This window comes from Aspergillus flavus, chromosome 7, assembly GCF_009017415.1.
Source record: "Aspergillus flavus chromosome 7, complete sequence".
NCBI classification, from domain to species: domain Eukaryota; kingdom Fungi; phylum Ascomycota; class Eurotiomycetes; order Eurotiales; family Aspergillaceae; genus Aspergillus; species Aspergillus flavus.
Window position 1 is genome coordinate 1,449,481 of NC_092404.1, and position 25,236 is coordinate 1,474,716.

The 25,236-nt window shown below is 48.7% G+C and overlaps 7 protein-coding genes across 7 annotated transcripts; 2 read left to right on the plus strand and 5 right to left on the minus strand.

Moving 5' to 3' along the window:
- Positions 1-444: 444 nt before the first annotated feature.
- On the plus strand, positions 445-1,008 carry F9C07_5697 (uncharacterized protein; the record flags this gene model as incomplete). Its single annotated transcript, XM_071511382.1, has 2 exons — positions 445-510; positions 889-1,008. The coding sequence occupies 2 exons, from the start codon at positions 445-447 to the stop codon at positions 1,006-1,008; spliced, it is 186 nt and encodes a 61-aa protein (XP_071366982.1).
- A 2,288-nt stretch (positions 1,009-3,296) lies between these two features.
- F9C07_1856174 (Zn(II)2Cys6 transcription factor) lies at positions 3,297-6,503 on the plus strand. The gene is made up of 3 exons (XM_041294659.2): positions 3,297-4,863; positions 4,979-5,775; positions 5,858-6,503. Exons 1-3 carry the CDS (start codon positions 3,727-3,729, stop codon positions 6,117-6,119), a joined length of 2,196 nt encoding a protein of 731 aa, XP_041150259.1. The 5' UTR covers positions 3,297-3,726; the 3' UTR covers positions 6,120-6,503.
- On the minus strand, positions 6,504-10,833 carry F9C07_1856175 (putative ATP-dependent RNA helicase). Its single transcript, XM_041287189.2, has one exon. It carries the CDS (start codon positions 10,376-10,378, stop codon positions 6,887-6,889), a length of 3,492 nt encoding a protein of 1,163 aa, XP_041150260.1. The 5' UTR covers positions 10,379-10,833; the 3' UTR covers positions 6,504-6,886.
- A 1,292-nt stretch (positions 10,834-12,125) lies between these two features.
- On the minus strand, positions 12,126-14,160 carry F9C07_5700 (putative nuclear protein export protein Yrb2; the record flags this gene model as incomplete). The annotated part of the gene is made up of 5 exons (XM_041294665.2): positions 12,126-12,507; positions 12,566-12,873; positions 12,932-13,951; positions 14,033-14,065; positions 14,124-14,160. The coding sequence occupies 5 exons, from the start codon at positions 14,158-14,160 to the stop codon at positions 12,442-12,444; spliced, it is 1,464 nt and encodes a 487-aa protein (XP_041150261.1). The 3' UTR covers positions 12,126-12,441.
- A 663-nt stretch (positions 14,161-14,823) lies between these two features.
- On the minus strand, positions 14,824-15,952 carry F9C07_5701 (uncharacterized protein; the record flags this gene model as incomplete). Its single annotated transcript, XM_041294666.1, has 4 exons — positions 14,824-15,073; positions 15,135-15,287; positions 15,372-15,786; positions 15,865-15,952. 4 exons carry the CDS (start codon positions 15,950-15,952, stop codon positions 14,824-14,826), a joined length of 906 nt encoding a protein of 301 aa, XP_041150262.1.
- Positions 15,953-17,572: 1,620 nt separating this feature from the next.
- On the minus strand, positions 17,573-19,998 carry F9C07_5702 (pentatricopeptide repeat protein; the record flags this gene model as incomplete). Its single annotated transcript, XM_041294667.1, has 2 exons — positions 17,573-19,225; positions 19,303-19,998. 2 exons carry the CDS (start codon positions 19,996-19,998, stop codon positions 17,573-17,575), a joined length of 2,349 nt encoding a protein of 782 aa, XP_041150263.1.
- A 2,040-nt stretch (positions 19,999-22,038) lies between these two features.
- Positions 22,039-23,966, minus strand: F9C07_1856346 (putative C2H2 transcription factor). The gene is made up of 4 exons (XM_071508451.1): positions 23,507-23,966; positions 23,223-23,419; positions 22,784-22,964; positions 22,039-22,462 (listed from the first exon to the last, which is right to left on the minus strand). The coding sequence occupies exons 1-4, from the start codon at positions 23,859-23,861 to the stop codon at positions 22,107-22,109; spliced, it is 1,089 nt and encodes a 362-aa protein (XP_071366983.1). The 5' UTR covers positions 23,862-23,966; the 3' UTR covers positions 22,039-22,106.
- Between the last annotated feature and the right edge of the window lie 1,270 nt (positions 23,967-25,236).

The window sequence follows — 25,236 nt, forward strand, 5'->3', positions numbered from 1 at the left end:
TTCATTCCTTCCATGTGGGTGATGGATCCCTTTCCCCATCTGGGGAGCCACCATAGGCCAGAGAGCAGATAGTCAAGCGCTTAGTTTGGCTCCGAAGAAATGTGAGTGGTAGTTGCCCGGACATGTTGCTCATTTCTCTAAGGGGCCCAATCTTTTCTGCTTTCAAGTGATGGGCAGCCTACCCACAGGAGCAATTACCTCCTTTTGCCATGGGCCATACGGTCCCCGTTTTCAATCCTTAGCTACTATTTTCACTGGATTTCGGTCGATAGCCACGCTACTCAATTCGTTGGTACTCCGATAATTTGGGACCTTTTTCTTTTTTTTTCTTTTTCATTTTATTTTGTTAAATTGCGGGTTTGTGAAGATATCGTCCCACTTGGGTCCAATCGCTCGTCACGAGTCTCTGGCCAAGAACCTTTACCAGGCTATCTGAGGCACAAAATGAGAAACAAGGACGACAAACTGAAAGAAAACAAGCTGGTTACCGCAAAGAAAGTGGATAAGGTAGTACGAATCGTGCAGAAAATTTCCATTCTCTGTACATAATAGCGGATAGAACGAATGAACGAATACGAGGCTAAAGGGGAATGAATGAACAATTGCCATTTGGCTGCCAATGGGACTGGTCCCCGGCACGAAAGTTTGACCAGTGGGTTGGGCCGAGCATGAGCGAAAGAGAGAAAAGCTGTCAAAACCCTCGATGTCGATCAGGAACGGATGTCTAACCGGTTATGCCGATTTGCTTCCTCGGCGGGTCAAATTCCCCTTCCATCCCGTCTGTTGAAACTTCCACGGACAAAACTATTAATCATGATTAGTCAAACGAACTGGACCTCATGTGGTTGCCTAGAAGGCCGACTACTTCATGAATATGAGTCCTGATAGTCTCATGAAGTGACCTGCAGCGGACGGCGATCACCATGGCGATCCAATGCAGCTGCTGACTCGCAACCAACCACAGACACAGGAAGGATGCACAAACAGTTCACCAGATGTCTCACTTGAACTGGCAGTACAGATCGTGTGGCATGTCTAACCAGGACCACAACGGCTGTCAGATACCCTGTTCTTACGATTGACTCCTATGAGCCTGGTTGATGGAACGCGGTGCGCAAAAAGGCTACTCCACTGAACCACTCTATACCCTAAGTCGGTAGGACTAATACTCTTATCCGTCTCCACTACTGGCACAACACGTCGGCAAATCCTGCCCAGATGGTACTGGTTCCAACAAAGGGTCAGTTTCATATTTGCCGACGCGGCGAACGGCAGTACGGGATGGATTTGTTTTAGATACTATTATCCACAACATTCCCCGAGAAAGAAAGTTGGGCGGAGTGCTCCGCGTGGTGCAGAACGAACGGGAGGCGTTCAATGTGCCCGACTTCCGAGGGGGAAAAAAAAAAGAAAAAGAAAAAAAAAAGAAAGATAAGAATTATTCGCTGCTATTTGCTGTGGATGAACCCATCAACCTTAAGATTTGCACCGCCATCAAGCGCCGCAGCAAGCTTGAATCATGTTCTGGAGCTGAAAGGCTTTAACGGCACTTGTTCGGCATTCTTAGGGTTACAAGTACGTACTCCGGATGAAAGCTGGACAAGCCTTGGCACGCAAGATCGGGGACCACTGGGTCCTTTGTGGTCCCTTTTACTACTATGTATTATGTTACATAGCCTTTTTCCACACGGCGTTCGTGGTTGAAATTCTTCCGCTGACCGATAGGCTGACTGATCCAAAAAGCTCGGAAGCAGTATAGATCGACCTAACATGAGCTCGGTTGCATGACCACCATCTCCATGGGGCTCCATGGGACATTTTCTGGATTTATCTGGCCAATGAAGGCTCAACTTCCGGGATTTAATTCCGCGGCTCCTTCGAAAGCTTTTTTCCTCTTGAGCCACGACGGATTCTCTTGCAGTGCATTGTTCTCCCAGTCAAGCTCGAATTGTGGCTGGTTCATGGGCATCAACATGACTGGTTTACAAAAGTCTGGAGGCAGGAAAAGGAGCGAAATCGATAGAATCAGATTAATATATTTCTCACCAATTAACTCGAAGAGCTAAGGAATTAAAGTCGGTCTTTATTTCGCCCGAAAGTCCCGACGAGACATCATCATGACTTATCTACGGATACATCATGAGTGGAGAAGAGGGAAGAAAGAGAGAAAAAAAAAAAAAATAAACCCAAAACAGAAAAAAAAAGAAATAAAATAAAATAAAATAAAAAAGTGAGAGAGAGAGAAGAGCCAAAATAATGTAACGAAAGCCCGGGACATAAGGTGGCTGACGGTGAATTGAGCGCCAGTTCTTCTTGGCTTTTCTGCATAAGAGGAAGAAAAGCAAAGACCACCATTTATTCTCTTTTTCCCTTCTTTTTACTTTTTCGTTTTTCTGTTCCGTAACCCTTAGTCTGGTATTGGCATTTTTTTTTTATATTTTAAATTTAGTCCTGGGACCCCCTTTTTCTTTATGTTTTATTTATTATTATTATTTTTTTTTTTGACTTTTTAACTTATGAATCATCTTATGCTCCCCAAGGCCAAAGCCGCACATACCAACCCTGAGCCACTAGTGAGATAGCGTTGGGTCTCTGCCCCATAGTATGGGTCCCCGTTTTATCTGCTCACATCTAAAGTCTTTCCGGTGCCCCAGACTGTCGGAGGGGGAATCAGATGGTTCCTGCAATGACAGACAAGTTGACTACATTGGTGTATCAAAGAAGCAAGGAGGTTCTACTTGCCGGAGTAGGGCGAAGCAAAGGGTGGAATATATTAAAATAGAATTTATAGAAAACAAAAAAGAAAAGAAAAACGGCCGCGTCAAATTCGAATTGAACTGGACTTCACATGGGGTGGATAGATAGAGAGCTGAGCTATGCAGGACAGTCTTCTTGATTCAGCCATGATGCATGGCGTATCGTCGGCCATGAGTGATCTGCTGATTCTCCATCGTCAGAGACCCTCTAAAATTGGCAATCATTCGATAGAAAGGACTAGTAGAAGATCAGTGGGAGAGCCGGAGAGGAGTCTTGGGAATTTAGTGTTAGATTATAGTATAGGATTAGTGTGTATAGTGTCATCCTGAATCTTTGGAACTCAAGATGGTTTGGGTTTCCAATTAGGGCAATCGAGGCGGTTGGTGAAGTCATTGTCATCCTTTCTCTTTAAAAAAAAAAAGAAAATTATGGTAAATATTCTTTTTTGAATATTGTTTTTTATTTTATTTTGATTTCCATTCTTCTTCGATCCTCCCCTTCTAGACACACACTAGTGATCCTTGGATTTGACTTTCTTGACTCTCCCCCCATCAGTCTCACTAATGCTATTTCATCTCCATTCCTCCTGTTGACCGGAACCATTTTGGTTGTTCTTGATGTCTCCAGCGGAGTCACGATTCCACTTCATCCATCGTTCCACTTCCTTTCCTTCCGTTTGTCCATCCTTCTCGAAGACGCTTGTTTCAACTTCCTTCCCCTTTTTTTCGCTTCGGCATTAGATATATAATCAACAATTTTTTTTTTATATATATTTTTTTATTAATCATTAATACTATCCTTCCGCCCTCTCAACGAAAATCCTCCGCGTCTGGATGATGAGAGTGGCCAGAGTCCCCATCCTGCGGTGCCGACATGCTCTGAGCTGATCAGGTCATTTCTCTTCATGCCGATCTCGTCAACATCAACTCGATTGATAGCGTGGATGCAACTCACCTGGCCTCGGTCACTATGGCAAACTCACTCCCGCCATCTCAGACACCCTTAAACAATTTCCTCTTGCATCCGTCACAGCACCTGAACGAGCCATCGGCGCTCTCCGCCTACTCCATTCTAGGTCCCGGTCAATATCCGGAGAGTGTCGCCTTGTGGCATAACCCTCCTACCCAACCCCCCTCGCAGTCGGGGTTGTCAGTAACTGCCCCGCCTGCCTCGTTTGCGTCTGTTCCGAAATCACAGTCGCTGCTGCAGCCCATCCCAGATCATAAAAAGCACAAGCGCACCAGAAGTGGTTGTTTCACATGCCGAGCCCGTCGGATCAAATGCGATGAGACTCGTCCCGTCTGTGACAGATGCCGGAAGGGAAATCGCGACTGTGTCTATCCCACCCCGGGCACAAGCGGCTCTATGGCCTCGGCCGGATCCCGGTCCGGAAGTAAGTCCAAGGCACCTCGGCCCCAGTCGCGCGGCAGTGATTCATCTAGCCATGTGGAAGCGGACGACGTACACATCCTGGAACCCATAGCAGATGAGGACGAGGAAGAAGAAAGCAGTGTGGCCTCTAGTTCACGTTTATCGCCCTCCGCGGTTCCGAGTGGGGCCAGAACGAAGCTCGAGCTTCGCAACAAACGTAGCGCGCAATCTTTAGCCAGACGCAAAGCGAAGCAACAGTCACTCGCAGTTCTAGCTGCCTCTGAAACTTCAGGATCTTATAGGGAGGCGAGCAGCTCGCCATCGACCGAGGCGTCGTTGAGGCTCGATTCGTCAAGTGTGCGGTCGGTCAGTGTCGGCCTGAACCCTTATGAATCCATCACAGTTCCCAACACCGCCCATCTACCGGAAGATGTGCGCTTCTATCTCAGTTTCCATCAAGGGTATATGACGCCACGCCATTACTTCATGAGGGGTGATAGCGACCGGTTCATCCATCAGAGTATCATCGAATTAGCTCTGCAATATGACCCCCTTCTCTATGCCGTCGTTGGATTTGCTGCCTACCATCATTGCATTCAAACCGGCAAGGGGAAGCTTTATACATTTCTCAAGTATTACAACATGGCTTTGAAATTGTTGCGGAAATCGTTAGCGTCGAGCGAAGAGCACTCGGAGGCGACACTGATCACCGTTTTGGTTCTCACAACCTTCGAAGTAGGTTTCACCGCAATAGTACCGCCATTATCATCCTTTCTCCCTTTTCCGCCCATCACCTGCCGCTAAAGTACCCTCTTCTCAAACGGACAGAAGCTAATTTGGAATCCACCAGGAATTCGTCGGTGACTGGGTGAACCTGATCGACCACCACCAAGCTGCCCATGCACTGATGCGCGAGCTCTTGAGCCCCAAATCCATTATCACAAACGAGCTCCATGGTCAGATATTTCCTTGGTACGCTCGATTTGACGTGGTGGCGGGAATATTGGCCGGAAATGAAATGGTCCTGGGCCGGGAGTGGTACATCGCGAAAGAAGACTACGATGCTCAACAGGCCACCAAATACCCAGGGAACGCAGACAAGCAGCTGAACTTAGCCGCGTCGATTAATCGTCGCTTCGGGCTAGAAATGGCGTCGTTGTATGCCAAACTGTCGCGTGGGATGATTCCTATTGACGAATTTATCATTCAAAACGACCAACTGGGTCAGACCCTCGAAAGAATGCGGGAAATCCTGGAGAAGTTCCACAATTCGGAGTACGCTGTCTGGCAGTACCCAGACAGACAACCTTTGACGGAGGATGACATTGTTGACCCTTATATCCCTGGCGGCATGTATCGGGGCCCACTGTGGGATGTGAATGTGGCGTGGATTGATTACTATTCCACCAAAACCATGTTTAAGTATCAATCCCTGCTCTCTGTGAGACAATCGTCGCCATCAGAGTTGCAACACTTGGCTCTGGAGCAGTGTCGACTGATCGAGGCCATCGAGAGGTGGCCGGAGAAGGAAAATGGATATATGTTTACTTATAAGAACAGTATTGGGATGGCGTGTTTGTTTGCCCCTAAAGACAGTAAACATGCCATGTGGGGCCGAAAAAGGCTTGCGCTGTTGGAGCGTAACGGGTAAGTTTTTCTGATCTTTCTTGCCCCTTGGACACAACATGTACCACTGAAACCAGATATCTGACCATGCATTGTGCTGTAGGTATGTGATGGCCCCGAAGTTCCGGCAGCTATTGGCCACCGTATGGCAATCGCCAGAGACCGACCACTGGTGGCTCCCTAACGACGAAGGGTATCCGGATATCATCCGAGAGGTGCGGTCTATGACAGAGGAGCGTTCAAATAACCCGCGTGATAACTTCCGCGAGAGTGTTCGCAATATGAGGTCACTGTTCTGGAACATCAGCATGGATGACTCCTCGAGCTCGAGTGGTTCGTCTCCTTTGGGACAAGAAGACCGATAAGCAGGGCCACGGACCCGAAGCTTGTACAACTACAATAACACATTCGAATGCTATGAGCTCACCCTTGAGTCCACTGTGAATTGTGGCTCCTTCATCTCGAAGACCCTCAGATGGCTCTGTAGAGCACACCCTTCAAAACGCGACCACGACTGGTACTTCGCCATATCCCATTATAATCCACCGTTTCTGGATATTCTCGCTTAGCTTCCACGGTGTGGAGGTTCCCATACTTGGGAGGATGAACCCCATCCTAGCAAAACCCCCCCTTGATCTGATGATGGGATGAGATGTCTTTTCCTTAATCTCTTCACTTGTTTTGCTTTTATTAATCCATATACCCATTGAGCGACGCTTTATATTCGTTCATGACATACATTCTAGTATTATCTTTTTATGTACGATCTTGAAGATGATGGGAACAAACCAAAGAAAGGTCATTAAAGTAATATTATAATTTGAGACGCCGCGCTATCGACAGCAAGCAATACGGGGACAATCGCTTATTGATGGATTTCATACCATTTACTCGCATCTGCATACAGATACACATGAGACATATATACCCAATTGAAGCATGATTGCATGAACCTGTCTACATTCAGTAGACAATGATATTAATTTACCATGAGTTCCTTTGAGTTTTGATATCGTCGTACAATGTCCAGCTGTAGTACAAGTTTTACATAGGTTCGGCAGACGAAGTAACAACAAGGTCACCCAGCGTCAGACAATTAATTCCCTTATCGACAACAAGCATGAATGCAGTGTCAAGACCGAACCCTCACCTCCTGAGCTGGTACAACCGTCTCCAATCCACCCGCCAATTCCCCCAACCCGTCCTCCCCATTCACATCTTCACCCCACGGCAAAGAATCAACATCGACCTCCCAACCAAGTAAACACCTTAACACCACCCCCGCCCCAGCTTTACTCATCACCTCATTCATCTCCTTGCACCGTTCATCGCAAACACACTCAATACACCCCTTCGGCGTAATACACTGACAAGCCTCGATCCTCGCCACCGCACGTCGAAGAAGTACATCGACGAACTCGAACGCTTTCCCTGCGATCCCAGACCCGCAAGACCCGCCCTTCGCGTCGTAGAAAGTTAACCGTGCGGGTCGTTGGCGAGCCGGAGGTCGCAGGATATTCTGAATATTCTCTTTCTCCCTACTTCGGGCCTCGACGGCGACTCGTAGATTCTTGCCTAGCTCCTTCTTCGCGACTTTGCATTCTGTTCGCACGTCGCCCGGAGAGGAGATGACGAATGTAGGGAGTAGAGAGAGGACGGCGTGTTCGGCAGCATGTATGGCAGCAGCGATGTTGAGGTGTCTTGATTCGAGAATTTCGAGAGCCCGTTTAGGCACATCGAGCCACATGCCTTTTGTAAGGATGTCAATGGGCGGGTTATCAACCGCCACGGCGTCGAGGACGCGGCCCCGTTTATCGATCTTGAAGAAGCCGTAGACGACGGCGTGGATGCGCACGGCGCCGTAGAAGGCGCGCGAGGTCGTCGTCGGGCTGATCTGTCGGATGGTGTCGGTTTCGATGGGGTCGATGTCTGTGTAATCGCGTTGCATGGTGTTCCAGTCGACGTGGACGCGGACGACGCGCGCAAACCGGCTGTCTGGGTTGAGTTCCTTGACGAGGTAGGTTTGGCCCTGGTGGAGGAAGATGCCGCCTTCGTAGATGGTGAAGAATGCGCGCGAGGCTTCGACTTCTTCGAGGACGATGTTTCGGGCGTTGGTTGTGTCGATGACGGCGAAGTGCTGGTCTTCGGTGTCGCGGATGGAGACGCAGCGGGATGGTTGTGGGCGGAATCGTTCGTGGCAGTGGTAGAAGCCTAGGGCGTCTTTTGTGAGGCGTGTGGCGGCGAATTCGGGGAGTTGTTGGCCGAAGTAGATGCTGTCTTCGTTGGGGCGGATGGGCATCTCGAATGCGGCGCATTGGATGTGGCCTTCGAGGATGAGTTCGTTGGCTAGATCTACCTGCAGCTCGCAGTTGGGTTTGGTGAAGAGTTCTTCTGGGTTTTTCATGTAGTATTGGTCTGTGGGGTATCTGTCTCCGACGAGCACGGAGAGAGAATCCTTGTTCCTGCGTCCGGCCCGGCCGCTCTGTTGGCGTAGGTTGGAGATGGAATACGGGAAGCCGAGCGTGATGACAGCATCCAGAGAGCCGATATCGACGCCCAGCTCGAGGGCATTGGTTGCCACGATCCCCATTAGCTTGCCCTCGAACATCTCCTTTTCGATTTTCCGTCGATCTTGGGGACTATATCCGCCTCGATAGCCCATGACCAAGTTACCGATCTCTGGTCTTTCGAGGTTTTGGAACTCGGCACGCACGGCCTGTAATAGGACTTCGCACAGCTTTCGTATCCTACAGAATGCTATCACTCTTGCGCCCCTCAGAATTAGCTGGCAGAACAGTCGTGCGGTTTCAGCGACGCTGTCTCCACGTCCTGAAGTAGGGTCGCCGGGGTCTTTGAAGGGTGTGTTCCAGCATATGAACTCTTTTCGGCCAGAGGGGGAGCCGTCAAAGTCTATTAGTTTGACGTCTTCGACGCCGAAGATTGCCTTCATGTGGTCTTCCGGGTTTGCCACGGTAGCTGAGCATGAGATAAACCGGACATGGCGGTTCCCTACAGCTGCACATATCCTGCGTAGTCGCCGCATGACGAACGCAACATGGGATCCGAATAGACCGTTATAGACGTGTAGTTCGTCGACCACGACAAATTTCAGGTTTTTAAGGAATGTACGCCAGGCGCTCTCCTGCGGTAAGACTGTGATATGTAGCATATCTGGGTTCGTAAAAATGATTCGCGCCTCGTCACGAATTATATTACGGTTCTCCATTGGTGTGTCGCCATCGAATGTTTCGACCATGGTATGTTGCAAACCCTCCATGTACTGCAGTAGATCTTTCATACTGCGTCTCTGGTCCTGGGCCAATGCCTTCGTGGGAAATATATACAACCCCCGGCTATCATGATCATTTTCCAGCTCATGTAACATCGGAACCTGGTATATCAACGATTTACCAGAACTGGTAGAGGTAGAAACAATGACGTTGTGCCCCTCGTACAGATGATTGATTGCTTCCGCCTGGTGAGAATAGAACTGCGTAATACCCCGTGTGTTATACAAGGCATTGACGAGATTCTGGGAAAGTTTAAACGCCAACTCTCCGTGAATAGCAGGCTGAGCATCGATCACCCTATGGCCCTCTGGCACGATCTGTGCTGTATACCAATCCATCTCACGGATATCCGCAATAATCTCTGACATGGATTTGCGTTCCTTGGGAATCTGCTGTGGCGGAGCTTTCCTTACAGGAACTGCATCTCCATCATCGGGAAGCACAGGAACCCAAGCATCCTTGTCCCGTTCGAGTTTCTCAACTGGATCAGAACCATCATCTTCACACTGTACTAAGAAAGCATCAACCGCGTCTGAGAACTTTTTATTCCGCTTCTCGATTAAGGCGAGCATCTGCTTCTGACTGTAGACTGGCATTTTCAGATCTTCATCCTTCAACTTGCGCATGGGTTTTGTGTCCTCCCCGGGCTTGGATCGTTGATTTTCCCTTTTCAAATCACCATCTATGAACTCGAATAACAGAGCCTTAGTCTGTGAAGGTGGCTCCAAATTACCATCGCCACCGTTATCAAGCTCATACCTCCCATGTCGACCATAAGTCTCCGCCATCTCCTTATCCCCGACTGTCATCACTTCCAACTTCGCCTCATCAACATACTCAAACCGTACTGCCCGCGGTACAAGAACCCTCACCCGCGCAATCTCCTCAACCGTCAATTCCTCGCCCATCTGCGCCTGAACCGCCTTCTTGATATTCTCAAACGTCGTGGCGAAGTGCTTCCGTGTACAGCAGAACGTGTATACTATATTCAGGGCGCGGTGCGTATGTGACAGTTTCTTGAATGGGTCCGGCCATGGTGCAGATGGAGTGCGTTTTGGTGGCGCCGTTACTTTAGGTTTGGGACCCTTTTTTGCGGTCTTCTTGGATGCCGGGTTTCCTTTGGGTGTGTCAGAGACATTGTCGGCTGTGGATGTTGTTGATGAGTCTGGAGGAGTTAGACCCTGGGCTTTTTTGCGTCGCTTGGCTTTGGTTGGTTGTTCTGGGGTTATGGTTGTTGATGCGCCATCTTGGTCTAGGGGGCTATCTTCGACAGATGGTTTCTTCCTCTTTGATACCGAGTTGGAACGGTTTGTCTGAGGTTTGGCACCGGTCATTTTGGTGCTACATTGTGAAGTTTTCAATGTTCCTGGATGGAGGTATGGAGATTTGGGTCGGAGAAAGCACGGGATCCACGGTCTGGAGGTGACGAGACGCGGTGTCACGTGGAGATAAGGATCTAATGTCACTGGATTGGGGATAGTGGGTGTTTGGATCTATAAATTCGAGTACTCTCTTTAAGAAATACGCTTGTTAGCCAAGGCCCATACTACGGTAGAAATAGATAAGAATCATCGGATCTGTAGACTCTATTTATGCATGTAGGTCATCTTTCTGCATGCATGGCCCAGACCCACTCAAAATACGAAAGCGGTCTGCCTCTGAAGTTGAATGTACTACTACATACTTCGTGGTTATAAACATTTAGAGAAAGGGCTTGCAGTTCTTCACTAAGTTCAAGATTCCCAATATGCGGAAGCACCTCATACCCGAAATCTACACTCAAAGTGAGAATTCCATCCTCAAGAAGGGTGATTCTAAGCTACCTATTAAAAGACCGGCTGGTGAACTTCCCCGAATGGAATCAGCCCTCAGCCAGTGGATACCGCGTAACTCGCCATGTTACTGGAGTGCCATGGCCCGGAGGTCAGGAAAAAACCGTTCTGAGTCATCATGATTGAGGCCGGGCATGCAGAGAACTTCCTGCACCACGCCCGGAAGGCCCTTGTAGACCTGGACATGGAAATTGTGCCTATTGATATTCCTAGTGATATCTATCGATTTCTTTGACGTCCGAATCCTAACTGGACTCACTTCTACAGTGGTACATATGAGATCTAACCCATCACTCCGAAAAGATTCAGCCGTTGCCCAATTTACAGAGCACTGGCATGCATATCTCCCACGAACATGTCGAGCTAAACTGTGCATTAGCTGGTTCAAGCGAGATTCAACGGTTCCATCGTGATGTGGCCCGGCTCCGATCTTGCGTTTTTTGATATGCTCAGTACTCTCCAGTGGGAAGATTTCACTATAGAGTACCATTCTAGCAATCGGCTCAGTTTCTTAGATAGCGGGGTTTCAGATTGTGAATCCTCTGTCGAGGAGCAACTAACAGCCTATCGGAACCTTAAGATGGTGAACAAATTGCCTTAACCCGGATATTAAAAGGCTGATAGAAGCCAACGAAATGAGAAATGAAAGAAAAGCCAAAAGGAAATGACACTCCCCCCTTGTTGCCATGACCTGTACACTACTATGCCCTTCCACAGACTTGAAATATAAGGGATTCTGGTCTTTCGGTGCAGATACACCTTAATAGTCCATGACTCAATATTGTCCGAATGGCCGAGGCCTTTATGGTTAATCTCTTCCGATCCTCCTTTGTCGGTCCTTAGAATATAGTTATCTTAAAGTTGGGTTAGGGTATGCCAAGCTTTCTCGTGTCTCATATGCAAGGGCCTGTGGAATGGTTGCTTGGTGACAGAGGTGGATGTTTATTCTAGGTGACCGGCGGCCCCGAGGGCTTTCAAGTATGGCCCATAGCATGACCATGCAGAAGACCATATCGCCTATATGAAGGAAGATAGCATTACTTATTCATTGATGTGGAACATGATTATGCATACGTTGGGTTGAATATAACTAACCACTATAATAAAAGGGAATACAAGAAAAGAAGGTAAAAGAAGCATACAGGTATTGATACTTTAACCTGCCCTCGCCCTCTGTCGTTTCCACGTATGTCTCCTCGAGCTAATTTACCCCGTGGCGATCAGAACCTTGGGTTGAAATGATTGATGGATGTATTAAAGAAATAAGATAACTGTACAAAACGAATGCAGTGGGTGTATATTCAAAGTTAAGAAAGGAAAAAAGTGTATGTCGAATGAGACCCCAGTGCCAGCCAATGTAGAGCCACGCCCATGGCTCCATCCAACACTCCTGTCAATACAGACTCCTCGTAACAAATGCAAAATGCCAACCCATCTTAACCTACTACTGTAAGGATGTAGACGCTCACCTTTTGAACCGAAGGGCTCTTATGTGCGACAGCCACGTTCCAAAACATTGGTATCCGGGTAGTTGTCCCCTGAGGACTGATCCCTATATAATGGGCTTACTGGTGCTCTAGTAGATCACTGACAATGTGATAGAGCTCCTTAGCAAGATCCTCGCTTGGCATCTACATTTTGTTAACATCTTGTCCATGTAGAGATCTAGCACGTGCAGATATAACTTACCCTCAGTAAGGTAGGAACCGATCGGCCTTCTTCCAGACTTGCGAGGTGGATCTGCTTGGACTTGGGTTCGTTGCCTGACGCATCACCAACCTTCATGCCCTTGAAAAGGGGTGTGTTTAGCATTACACGTAGAACACCGTCGGCGCGCATGATCAAGCGAGCAGCCTTCTTGTCCTCTTTGCCATCGGTAGCCTTAACATTGACCTTGAATGTGCCAATTCCACGCTCCTTCCACTCTCCATTTGAGAATTGGAAGAGTTTTGCCTTGCTTGAGAAGTACGTTTTCTCTCCTTCTTCTCCTGTCTGGACTGTTTCGTGAATGTGGTTAGCGGGATCTTTTAGAGAAATTGGGATGGGACGACGTACTCGGTCGTTCAAAAAACCTTTCATCTGTCTTATCCTCCTCGAATTCTCCAGGAGCAGTATCGGCTTCCTTCTCCTTCTCCTTTTCTTCTTCTTCTTCGTCCTCTTCTGCCCCAAACGGTTTACTCTTGCTAGAACTGCCGAGAATACCGGCGCCCCCTGGTGCAGCGAAGCTAGTGAGACCGCCCTTCAAACCGGCAGCCCCAAATCCACCGCTGAACCCAGAGAATCCGGAACCCAAAGATGCAAAACCGGAGGTGCTAGCAGCGCCCGCGAATCCGGTAGCGGCTGGTTTAGTAGCTTCAGTAGTAGTTGCCGACTTAAAGACGGATGTGTTGGAGCCTCCTATGGCGCCAAAAGGTGACTGCTCTGAGCTAGCAAAAGCGGCCAGGCTCGAAGCAGCGAATGCAGATGAGGATGTGGCAACCGGCTTCGAGGTTTCTTCCTTGGGCTTCGAGGCACCAAGCGAGCCGAAAGGCGAAACAGCAGATGTGTTTGCAAATGCGCTCTTAAGAGGGGCCGATCCTCTTTCCTGGGAAGCGTCCCTGTGTCGCTTCTTCTCAGGCTCCCCTGCAGTTGTCGTGGAGGCGCCATTTTCTGCAGAGGTCTTGTTGTCCTCGACGGTGCTTTCGGCCTTTGGCTCATCCTTATCCAGTTGGTCTCGGCTTCTCTTCTTCTTTGGGCTCAGGATTTTTCTGGCGATGTCCGTGGTCTGTGTCTGCTCACCCTCTGCCTCGGGCGCGTTTAACGAAGTAATGTTCTCATCCTCCTCAGCCTTGGAGTCGCGTGACCTCTTCCGCCTATGACCGTTTTCCTCGTCTAGATTCTCGGGTTGGTCCTCGTCGAACGATCGCTTCCTACCTCTGCTGCTCGAACGGCTATTTTCACCGTCTTGTTGTTGTTCAGTGGAAGCGCCGGTTGTCGAAGCGTTCGGGGCCGAGGTGATGGATGTCTCCTTTAGCTTGTGACGGACAGGGCGCTCAGCGTTGTCGTTATCGGACGCTTGAGAATCATCCGCAGTGGCTGTGGGCTGTTAGACAAAACACACCAGCTCCCCGAGACTCGACAGCCGCAGAAGGGACGGACTTCAAATTTTTTACGTACCTCTAGTGTCCATTGGGTCCACGCGGGCATCATCTGTGCGATCACCACGTCAGTTTTCCAGGCGACACTTCTGCAGAACGGTGTAATGTACCCTTCACCCCAACATCATCTCCTGAGTCAGTGGCCATGTCGTATACTCTTCGGTTCTCTCTATAGAACTTGCAGCGGAGGTCGACGAAGAGAGGTTTGCACGATTTAACGAATGTGGGATGACTACCCGAGCTAAAAGGTCGCTCCTCAGCTATATGATCGACGTGGGGACGTCGATCTGATCAGGTGGTAGGTACTGTGGTGGTCGCTAGAGAATATCTGGTAGAAGAAGGAGTCCAAGGTGCCGGGTTCTAACGGTCTCTGTCGAAAAGCGATCGAATGAGGCAGAGATCCAACTAGTGGGAGGTGTGCAGGTCGAGAAGCGGCCGATTCGCACCAACGAACGGGTGACGACAAACTGCTTTGTTGTCGTCGGCAGTCGTCCGGTCACCGCCCCGCAGTAGCCTTACTAGTCAGTTTATCTCTCGGCACGCTTTTAATCTGATAGAACAACCACAAGAACACCAATAGGTCGAGGATAAGAAACATTCTCAATTGGATATCTTAGCATGCAATAATCTAATACACTTAAGGAAACAGACAAAGCACAGCTTCAAGGCACAACGGTGGAATAAAAAGGAAAATAAATAAAGTGATAAGTAGATTTCGCACGCCCGTTACCATTGACTTGCTTGCCCTTTATCACGAGGGCTGCTTGAGTCCCGAGCTATTACATCGCCAGCGTCTCATACCACTTATTCTTAACTGATGAAGCAGAGACAACCGATCGCAATGTAGAACACAAACAATGGGTATACTGCGATACCGACCCGATTCTTGAGCACTCCGGATCCGCCAAGAATGCTGATACCCGCCGCCAAAGACCATGCAATCAAGACAAGATATACCGGTATCCGCGCAATAGTCGGCAGGCCAAGCGCACTGAGAAGGGCAGCAATGACGAGAGGGAAGAGCGTATAGCCGATGATGCAGACGGACTGGAAGAAGGATCTAAGAACACGGCATTAGTAACCATTCTGGGGACCACCCTAGAAGACATGGATGCACATACATATTCCCACCCAGCAGCTTGATCTGTAGAGTCACAACCGCTTCTCCAATCCACACGATACAGAACACACCGGAGAAGACCAGATCTGACTGGTCTCCCTTTGCGCGCATTGCCAGGAAAAAGCTCAAAAGCAAGCAGAAAATGAGCGGTCCCCTATCAAGGCGGTTCTTATTAGTATTTCCGTAGGGCCAAGCCGCATTAGGTTAAGAAAGCAGCATGCTGCCATCAATGACTTACCAGAGATCCCAGTCACGTAGACCTTCACTCATTCCGCCTTGCAAGACAGTATCGGCGTCCGGCCAGCGGCCCACGAGATTCCTCAGACCACCACCGCTACCAAACCCAGTGGCCTCTCCTCGTTCGGCCGCACCGCCAATGCCTCCTCCACCCCGCTGCAGCATCCCACCCATCAGGTATTTGGGCCACAGAACCTGGCGCATCTTCTCCCAGACTGCCAGTAGGTCGCGCGACACCGTTTCCCAGACCGTTTCATCGATGGTGTTCTGAGCGGCGCGGCGGTCCTCGCCGGGGATTGAAGAGGTCAGATAATTGCCGGAAAGATTTCCGCCTCGAGAGCTCGATGCCTCGGCTTGAATATTGCCTCTCAAAGGAGTGGTATCGGTATCGTGTAACGGGTCATCAGCGTCGAGAGCTAAAGAGCGGAAGGGTCAGTGGCAGTCAACAAGGGGCACGAATCCCATCTGAGGGGCCAGCGAGAGGTCAAGCGCACCGTCATCGGCTTCAATAACATCATCATCAAGAATTGATTCGTCATCGCGTAGATCCCCGTGCGGGTGAGTATGTGATACGCTGGCCATGGTAGATATCGTTTGTTGTAATGAGACGGAGTTCGATCGCGGAAAGAACTTAGCACCACAGGAGCATTGCTTGTTGATCCAGATGCTACCAGAGCTACTGGATTATCGAGTATGCCAAGCGTTGGTTCGCTAAGCACAAAATATTCGCCGAGGGATAATGAGATGGGGAGGCAGAGGTCACGATATGAGCTGTCTCGTTCCTGGGAGAGGCTACAGTGGCATAATGCACGTCTTACGTACGCGGCACGGGCTGAAAGGGGAAGGCGGAAACGTGCGGATCTTATCACGTTCATTAACTACCCTAACTGGGTTATGATACCAGAATGTTATCCCAACATCAACCTCCAACCTGATCTACTTCTAGTTATAAGTTCGGTGTAAGAACTGTATCTCGAATTTGACATAATGGTGATGTGTTCTGACGTGGTGGGTGACTAACTTCGTGACAAAAATAGCTGTTACTTAACGTAGCACACGGCGGCTCCATAATGACTTCTACTTTATGGAGGGCCACAACACCATATTTTACAAAAATGTGGCCTTTTTGGCAGGGATGCATTTGGGTAGAACATAAAAAGGCAGAGTAGCCAACCATCGGCCAACTGACAAGGCTGACTCCAAAGCCATAAAAGGATCAAGATGCCACAAGATAGCCTCAACTACCTAGTACCGAACATGTATCCTTCCGAGATGGAAGTTGACCCGCCTGATAACAACCATACTACTGGTTCTTTTCAAACTCCTGTGCAGAGCACTTCCAACATATCACCAGCCTCCCCAATTACCCAGAATCTACTGGCGGCCTTGCTGAATAGATATTTGCCAAGTCCCTCAACACTAGCGACCATTGTCCATTCTGACTCCATCCCTGAACCGCTCGAAGCGTACCTCATTGTGGTCCACCGTTTGTGAAGGTATTGATTGTATAGAAAAGATTTGCGAGTCTTCAAGCAAGGTCTATATACAAATATCTTTCTTCAATGACTCCCTCCTGACATTTCTTTAGCGAGTGGGCTTTCAAAAACCCATGATAAATCTACATTGGTTATTTTCAGGATTAAAGTCATGGTGTAGATCACTCACGACTATAGACCTCGTTTTGCGGAAACAGTGTGAGGGAGACTGGTAGCACAAGGCACTCGAAATCCGTGTATAATGTCATCATTGACAGTTCCGAAGTCTACTTAGTATATGATGCCTACTCCGAGCATTTCTGATATGCGTTGTTTAACAATGTGCAGTTCGTTGAAATATTAATTCATTTCATTTCATTTCAGTTTAGTTTGTTTCCTTGCAGAGAGAGATAGTCGCTTCTGTAGCTTTTCGTTTTTGCAGAAAGCTTTCAACCTAGTCAAAGTATGAATACATCGGGTTAACGTGGTTATAAATCAATTAACAGAACTGAGATGTCTTGTAGGTATAGAGATATCTATTATTACATGAGCATTGCCGATATTTGTACATGGAAACCACCTCATTGCCAACCATGATAGTGTACACTGAAGACTATATACCAACGCCTGTATATGCATGCAAGTATGAGGCAGTATCAACCATCAAACAAGTCATAAAATTATTCGTTGCGCAGATTGCGCAAGCTCCCGCTACTCTTTGTGGAGCTTAGTCAACATCCAAGGAACCCTCAGCAACTTGCTGATCTTTGTATGCCAGAACCTGTTCAGAAGTCGGAGAAACTAAAGAATCCTTGTACTTGTTGGTAATCTTAGCGTTTGAGTACCTCCTTAAATCTCGTGATTCTTTCTTGAGTTGGGCGCGGGTTTCTTTGGAGAGTAGCTTGGAGTTCGCTGGCATCAAGATATCGTCTATTAAACCCCTCACCGTAGCTAATACCTTAAGAGCTTCCTTTCCGGAGACGGCATGCTCATTAGAGCTATTAGAGCGAATACCGCGGCCTTCGACCGGGACTGGAGATACTAGGCCTTGCTCCATAGCTTTATCGAGTTTGGCAATGCAAGGACGCAGAGCTTCAAGAGCGGTTGTCTGTAAATTAAGGCGCAGCTGCTGACCCAGAGCACTCAGACCACCGGCCGGCCGTTTTCCATTCCCATCAATACCGCTCAATGACATAAGAAGCTGGGGCCTATCACCCAAGATGCGGACCAGGTCGAGGTAAGCTCCTAATGCCTGAGGGAAAGGAAGCACAAGTGATGTCTCCATGAGATGAAGGAGCCCATTGGCATTCTTGAAAACGTTGATATTTTTGCGATCACGGAGACAGCACGCAAATGCGATCCGGAAAGACCGCCCTTCCGTCATTTGGGCGGGCACCATCTGGTTGCGTATCACGTCAAGGGCAAGACGGCTGGAATGGCCAAGCCGTAAAAGTCGGAGGTATTGATGGTATGTACCCCCATCTGGCTCGATCTTGTAGTCAGTGTCTTCCAGGGTAAGGTGTTGCCAGTAAGCTTTTCCAGCACCAATTCCAAATTCTTGAGTCATACTTAAGCAAGCCTCCAGAATCAGTGAAAGTTCCCTATTTCCCACAGAAATATAAGAAGGCGAGGATGTTCCCGGGCTAACGATAGGGTCAAAAACGTTTTCAAATGTTTCTTCTTCCCCATCTTGTTCGACTTCCTCTGGCTCAGCCTCTACTGGTCGATACAACTTTTCGCTATCATCGACGAACGGAACATCTTCCTCTAAGTCGATTCCTCTACTCTTCTTTTGTATTTTCGAAGAGGGATCCGACGGCTCTTTAGCGAGAATTGGAATTCCAGTGACTTGGTGAATCAACGCGAATACGTCGTAGCAACCCCGGTCAGTAGATGCTTCCATGAGCAGATTAGCCATCGCGCTCACAAGGAGGTTGTCTATTTCGAGCTGCCCCTTCTTCCATCGATAAATAATATCGGACCATATCCGCTTGCCTTCTTTGACACCCTGGGCCTTTCTCGCAAGAATTTTCTCCACCTGAGAGTGTCTCATCCGTACTACGTCCGCCTGGGCTGCATCCGAGATAGCTCTCAGGATGATACTGTATGTCGTGCAGTTTGGAGAACCTGGCCCGTCTTCAGGAAGCTCGCCAGCGACCCGCCATAAGCTGTCCATATCACGTTGGCGTGCACAGACATTGAGCATCGCATTGGTGTGGATGAGATTTGGCGTTACGGTTGAATTGGGTGCAAAGATAGACTTGTAAATAGAGAGCGCGGTCTTGACAGGGTGGACGCCGGTGTCCCTGCTTACTCTGGACAGGCCATCCAGCATAATTGTATACGTGACCGAATTAGGCATTCGTCCTCGCTTCTTCATCTGCAGATTGGAAACTCATTGTCAGCCCTACTGCCAGCAAACACACGAATTTCACATGGACAGTAGTAATATCTCACCTCATTGTAGAACTTAAGCGCGGCCTTCGGGTTATTTTTCTCCATACAATACTCCATGAGATGATTCCAAGCCACCGTACACTCCATATGCTCTCTCTGCGCCGTGCGGACCAAGGCCACAGCCAACAGCACATCATCGGCCTTCAGAAGTCTTCCGACTCGGTCGGACAGCGCCCGAGGATCCTTCAACCATTTCAACTCCATTTCGACAACTTTCCCGGAAACTTTGACCGGCATGGTCCCGTCCAACTCCTCCCGAGTTTTCGGCGAAGTGCCCGCCTTCGCAATCGAGAGCAGAAGGTCATCGCGTGTGATTCCTTGTCTGCTTTTCAGCGACGGTTCGGGCTCCAGAAGCGTATCTTCAAGCCCTTCACTCGCAACGAGAGGTTCCGAATCATCAAGCTCTTCACTCACATCAACGGATTCTGGATCTTCAATCCCTTCTGTCCCAGAAAGAGGTTCCGAACCCCTAGAATGTGTAACTTCAGAATTTGTAGAGTATCGTCTTGCGCCAACAGGTAACCTCCAAGCACTAATTTGTCCCGGCGCAATGCCTCTCGGAGCAGGATACGAGAGAGAAATCGCCCTAGCGCCTCCCGAAACACCTCGAGACCATCTCGAGCCGAGAGATAATCTCGTCAACGGACAGCTCTTAACGCCCGTCCGCAGAGCACTAGCATTGGTGCAGCGAAGCATTTAAAGAGCGAAGACCGACGAATCGACTCGTTATCCGATTATAAGATTAAACTCCAACCTTTCTTCTTGTATCACTTCTACCGCAGCAATATGATTGTCTGGTAGGTCTAAGCCGACCTGCGCAGGTTTATTATTGGCAAGGAAAACTTTTCGGTAGGATAACGGGCGGAATCGTGAAGGGGAGGCGGGTGGCTTGAGCGATATACAAGACAGCGAAAAGAATGATAATAAAAAGAGAGAGAGAGAGAGATAAAAGTAATTCCAAAGGCGCAACCCCAAACAGTCTCCGAGGCGAGCAGCAGAGAAAAAAGATGGAATAGTAAAGAAGGCGAGCCTGTCTCATGAATGCGCAGCTCTCCGATAGCTCAAATTATCGCCGTATCGTATCGGCCTGGTCAACGCTAGTCAAAATGAGGTTAGACACCTGGGATGCTTAGTTGGGAAAGTATTTCCGGTTCCGCTGCTGCTGGCCTTAGGCCTTAAATTCTAAGTATGTGTCTGCCTCAGGCACAACGCACTAAACACTCCTTCGCCGCTAGTGGCGACGTGAACCGCTGGACATGTCATTGAGCAGTGACAGGATGCCCTACTTCGTCTTAGCTTCAATAGATAGCTAGGGAAATAGCCGCTAGTCAGCATCTTGTTTGCGATGGCAAGCCTCTCGGGGCCTAGGGAACCCCGCCAAACCATAGATAACCTAAAACCAAACCATGTGTGCCTCGTGGGCAGAGAAGGTTCCGAACTTACAGATCTACTAGCCTAGTCTCATACCTTAACAGCTTAACCTTACATTATACATGCTTTGTACTACGTACTAGTAATCCTGGCTGGAATGGTCGTACCACTAAATCTTAGCCCACCGTTTCTGATGCATATTACCTGTAAAATTCAACGATCAGCCCTACACCAGCTCGCATAGCCGGATGTGCCAAGTTTATACCAGGAGTTAGGTTGGACTACAAAACTACGTATAACACATAGTCATATTGCAGATCTTGCTTACACAGCTCCACTAGTTCTTCCTAAGGTGTAGAGAGTTCTATACCTATATTAGTGTATCTGTATTCACTCACTACCCTTCTACCTACTGCAATACGCTTTCCCTTCAGGATGGTAGCCATGAAACTACTCGACGTATCATTCCCACATTAATTAACAAAATATTGGTCTTAGCTAAGAATAATTACGGTCTTTGAAAGAGCTGCAAATGGTGAATCTGAAGGCGCACTTTCCGTGCAAATATGTCCACAATTATTGACATGTATCGTAGGTATTCAGAAGTTCATAAGAAATGCGAAAGAGGAGAAAGTTCCGAGTTGTGTGGAAGACTGTAACCACCAGTCCATGACCTGGCGAATAGATGAACAAAGGTCATGGACCATAGAAAATAATGCACAGTTTCGGGGACCAAAACCCAGGGTAACATAAATTTGGCCGAAGCAAGAAGGACAGTCGAAGACAAAAGCAAGGGCCATAACAAATAATTCACATACATAAGAAAGGTGAATTTAATAGAAACATGATATGCATAATCCACAGGGAATAAAGCGCATGAAGAACAACGGGAAGAAAAGGGAAAGAACATCAGCTAATGCAGATTGCCCCGCCAGACATCTCAAATCACAATCCTATAGCCGGTATTCGAGAGGGAAAAACAAAGATGGGATTCCCCGATAAAGGAGATTCTCTCCTTTTTGTCAATCGATCTAATTCAAAAAAACATAACTGGGGCAGAAGCGTAAGTCGCATGGCCACTCTTTTTGACTGGAGCAATCAAGGCCAGGAAATGGTATCATGTGCGCAAGACTTTAAAGAATTAGATCCGGGGAGTGGCGATACACGATTAGGAGAATTTGGTATTAGAATATTCAAGCTGAGAGAAGAGAGGGAAGTTGGATATCTATTGCGGGTAGCTGGTCGATTGGTTTTCTGCAAAGCCATCCTCGATCAGCTACAACCCGTACAACGATAGACCAGAGGACCTCTCCTCCCAAACTTTCCTTTATCTCTTTCTCATGATGTGTTTGGTCATGTCGAAACATCTTTTTTTTCTTCTTTGGATTCCTCGTGGCCCGGTCCTAACCAATAATGCAAACACAAAGGACTGACTACTTACGTTGCTGATATACTTGACCGCTCTGGCCGTAAGGCGAGTGAGGGTAGTTTGGAGGATAGGCCATCTGTCCGTTGCCCTGATAAACCATGCCACCGCCAGGAGCTCCGTACTGACCAGGCACCTGGCCGTCAGCGGGCTGATACCCGATCGGGGGCAGCTGAGGACGGACACTGCCCGGGTAGGCGGGAGGCTGACCGGCCTGCGCCGGATCGCCAGGGCCAGGAGCATCAACTTGGTTGGCTTGCGCAGCCTGAGCAGCAGCAGCACGTTCACGCTCCTCGGCGGCCTTGCGCTGAGCCTCTTCCTCCTTCTTGCGAGCCTTCCACTCTTTGCGAATTTCCTTGAATTCTAGAAAGCCTAGTTAGCCTTATCCCACCACCAATTGTTGTGGTAAAGTCCCCGTAAGAAGATAAGGACATGGGGACAGCTGTAAGCGACGTCACTGGCAGGGAGGACGGCTTTGGTTTAGGTTAACCTCCGCACCGGCTCCTCACGCTACTGCGATCCCGCCGCGCTAAAGCGGTGTAACTCGACTAGCGCGTGGCACCCGCACTAGCCTAAATGAGATACCCGCGACCCCTCTCAAACACAAGGAAATCGAGGACAAGAAATCACAGCAATGTCCCCAAGAAAAATTACCCCCCCCCCCCAAAAGAAAAAGGAACATACCTTCAGGAGTGCGCTTGGCTCCATGAGACTGCATGGTAACGTGCGCGTTCAAGTGGTTCAGTGTACCATATGCCTTTTCACAGCCATTCCATCCACACTTGTACATACGCTCGATTTCCTCATACCGACGACGGGGTCGCTTGTGCTGTTGCGCACCGGGAATCGGAACGAATGAGTAGACCTAAAATTTTCCAAATGAGCCTATGACCACTGACAGTATAACCCCGAAAATAAAGGAGAAAGTTAAAGATGAAAAAAGCGCGCCGCTAGCCATCCTTAACCCCAAAAAAGGCAGGCTGACAGCGGCCCCCACTTCTGGAGGCGTCCAAGACAGTAATCAACGCGAATGCGCAGCCTTTGGAAACAGACGCCAAACTCATCAAAAACATACCTGGCCAGGGCGCGGCCCTGCGGTCGCAGCAGGGGAGGCGGGACCAACCGTTGTGGCAGGAGTGGTATAGGGTCCAGGCAGACCGTGCTGATGTTGACCATACCCATGCGACCAATCTGGACGCGCATACATCTGTGGAGGCGGCGGAGGAGGGTGACCTTGATACTGGGCCATTTCATGACCCTGTGGCTGATAAGGCGAGTAGGGAGGAGGATAGGTAGGGCTAGAGGCCGCGATTGAGGGATCTATAGGAACGTCTGCGTCAGACTTTACGTTCGTGTGATTGCGATGGTCATTTTGCAGCCCATCATGGAGGGTATGCATAGACGGACTTGTTGCTTGAGCCATACCTGCCGCACCACCGGCCTGTGTGTTCGGCGCGTGATGGTACTGGGGCGGGCGGGCGAGGTAATCAGGATAAGCTGGAGAGCGCGCGGCTGGTGGCGGCTGATTCAGACCGTAGTCCGACTGCGGCGTGTTGGAAGAGGAAATATTGGCGGCGGGGCGAACCTCGGGTTGCGGTGTGTATTGAGGATTGGGGCGCACCTCAGGCTGAGGCGTGTATTGAGCAGTAGCAGCAGCAGATGCCTGGTCTGCAGCTGGAAGTTCAGAATGGGGCGCGACAGACGGTGGATATGGAAAGTGCGAACCTGACTGCGCGTACTCCGAAGCCGGTCTGTTGTCCATATAATATACTTTGCGCCGTTACCGGATAAATATCCCTGACAGAATCCTCCCAGCTAAAAACTCGCGTGTCTGTCTGTAGACGCGTCGAATAACACAATGAGCTTTGTGAACGTGATAAAGTTGGGGTAAGATGCGCCGATATGGGCCAGGTATAAAGCAGGGGAAGAAAGTTTGGTTTCAGATCTCTGAACAAGATTCCCGGTAGCGTGAATGCTTCTAGAGATCCTTCCTTGTTGTCACGTACTATTTTGTGAATTGAGATTCCGCCGTGTGAGCAATGATCACTTGACCTGCTCTTCGCAAATGGTGGTTTGTTGGGTGGAAAAGAGGGGAAAGGAACAATTAAGGGTAAAAAAAAAAAATAAAAAAAAAAAAAAAAAAAGAGGTTGGACGCGTGAGACTAAAAGTGAAAATAGTCACACTGAGAACACCACAATTCAGAAAAACACCTGGATTGGGTATTGCAAGTCAAAAGGATAAAGGATGAGGGTGTAGTGACTCTTCCAGACGGAGATGTTGGATCGCGATGCTTAATCGCCTTAGTCGCCTCTTAGGGTGACGGAGAATGCCTTGCAGGGTGGCGGTCGACACGACAGCACGAGGAACCAGCGGGAAAGAAAGAGACGGTCCTGTTCTGCGCTCGGGCAAGCTTGGGGGTAGAGGGTTTAGAAAGGAGCCAGGCCAAGAGCCAAAGAGTAGCGTCGATAGCCTAGCACCAACTAGTAGAAATGGGTAATATAATAAAATAGAATAATTTAGGTCCCAGAATCCACTGCTTAAACGGGTGATAGCGCGAAGAGCGATGTCTCGATCCACGAGCGGCCACACAGTAGTACAATCACCCTAAAATCAAGACGGAGGAAAAATGGTTCGACTCGACCCGGAAAAAAAAGAGAGACTTGAGCAGATGAGGCGACCTAAAAGGTTTTCGGACGGACAAGCAAAAAAGAGGCTTTTCGGCAGGAGGAAAAATCGCAGGTTAGAGCACCTCGTGGGATCCGAGAGTACGGTGGAGCGGCGCGTGGGCCCGTAATTTTTCTTTGGTACTCTTTTTTTTTTTTTCTTGCCAACGATTTTTTTTTAATTTCTTTTCCCCTTTCCACTCTGGAGAAATGAGTGGAAGGTAATTGAAGGACAAGAAAAGAAAAATAAAAGATAAAAGAAATAAAGTAAGAAAAGGCAGAGAGAGGTAACGAATGGTAATATCGTAAGAAGGGGGGGCGGTTTCGGTATTGTCACTGAAGGGAACCCGGAAGATTAATTATTATTTGCTCTTCCTCACTCTCTTCTCACTCAATCTCTTTCTCTCTCTGTTTCTCTTTTTTCTTACCCTTTCTTTTCCTTCCCTCTCACCCTGATGGAAAGAGTATTGCTG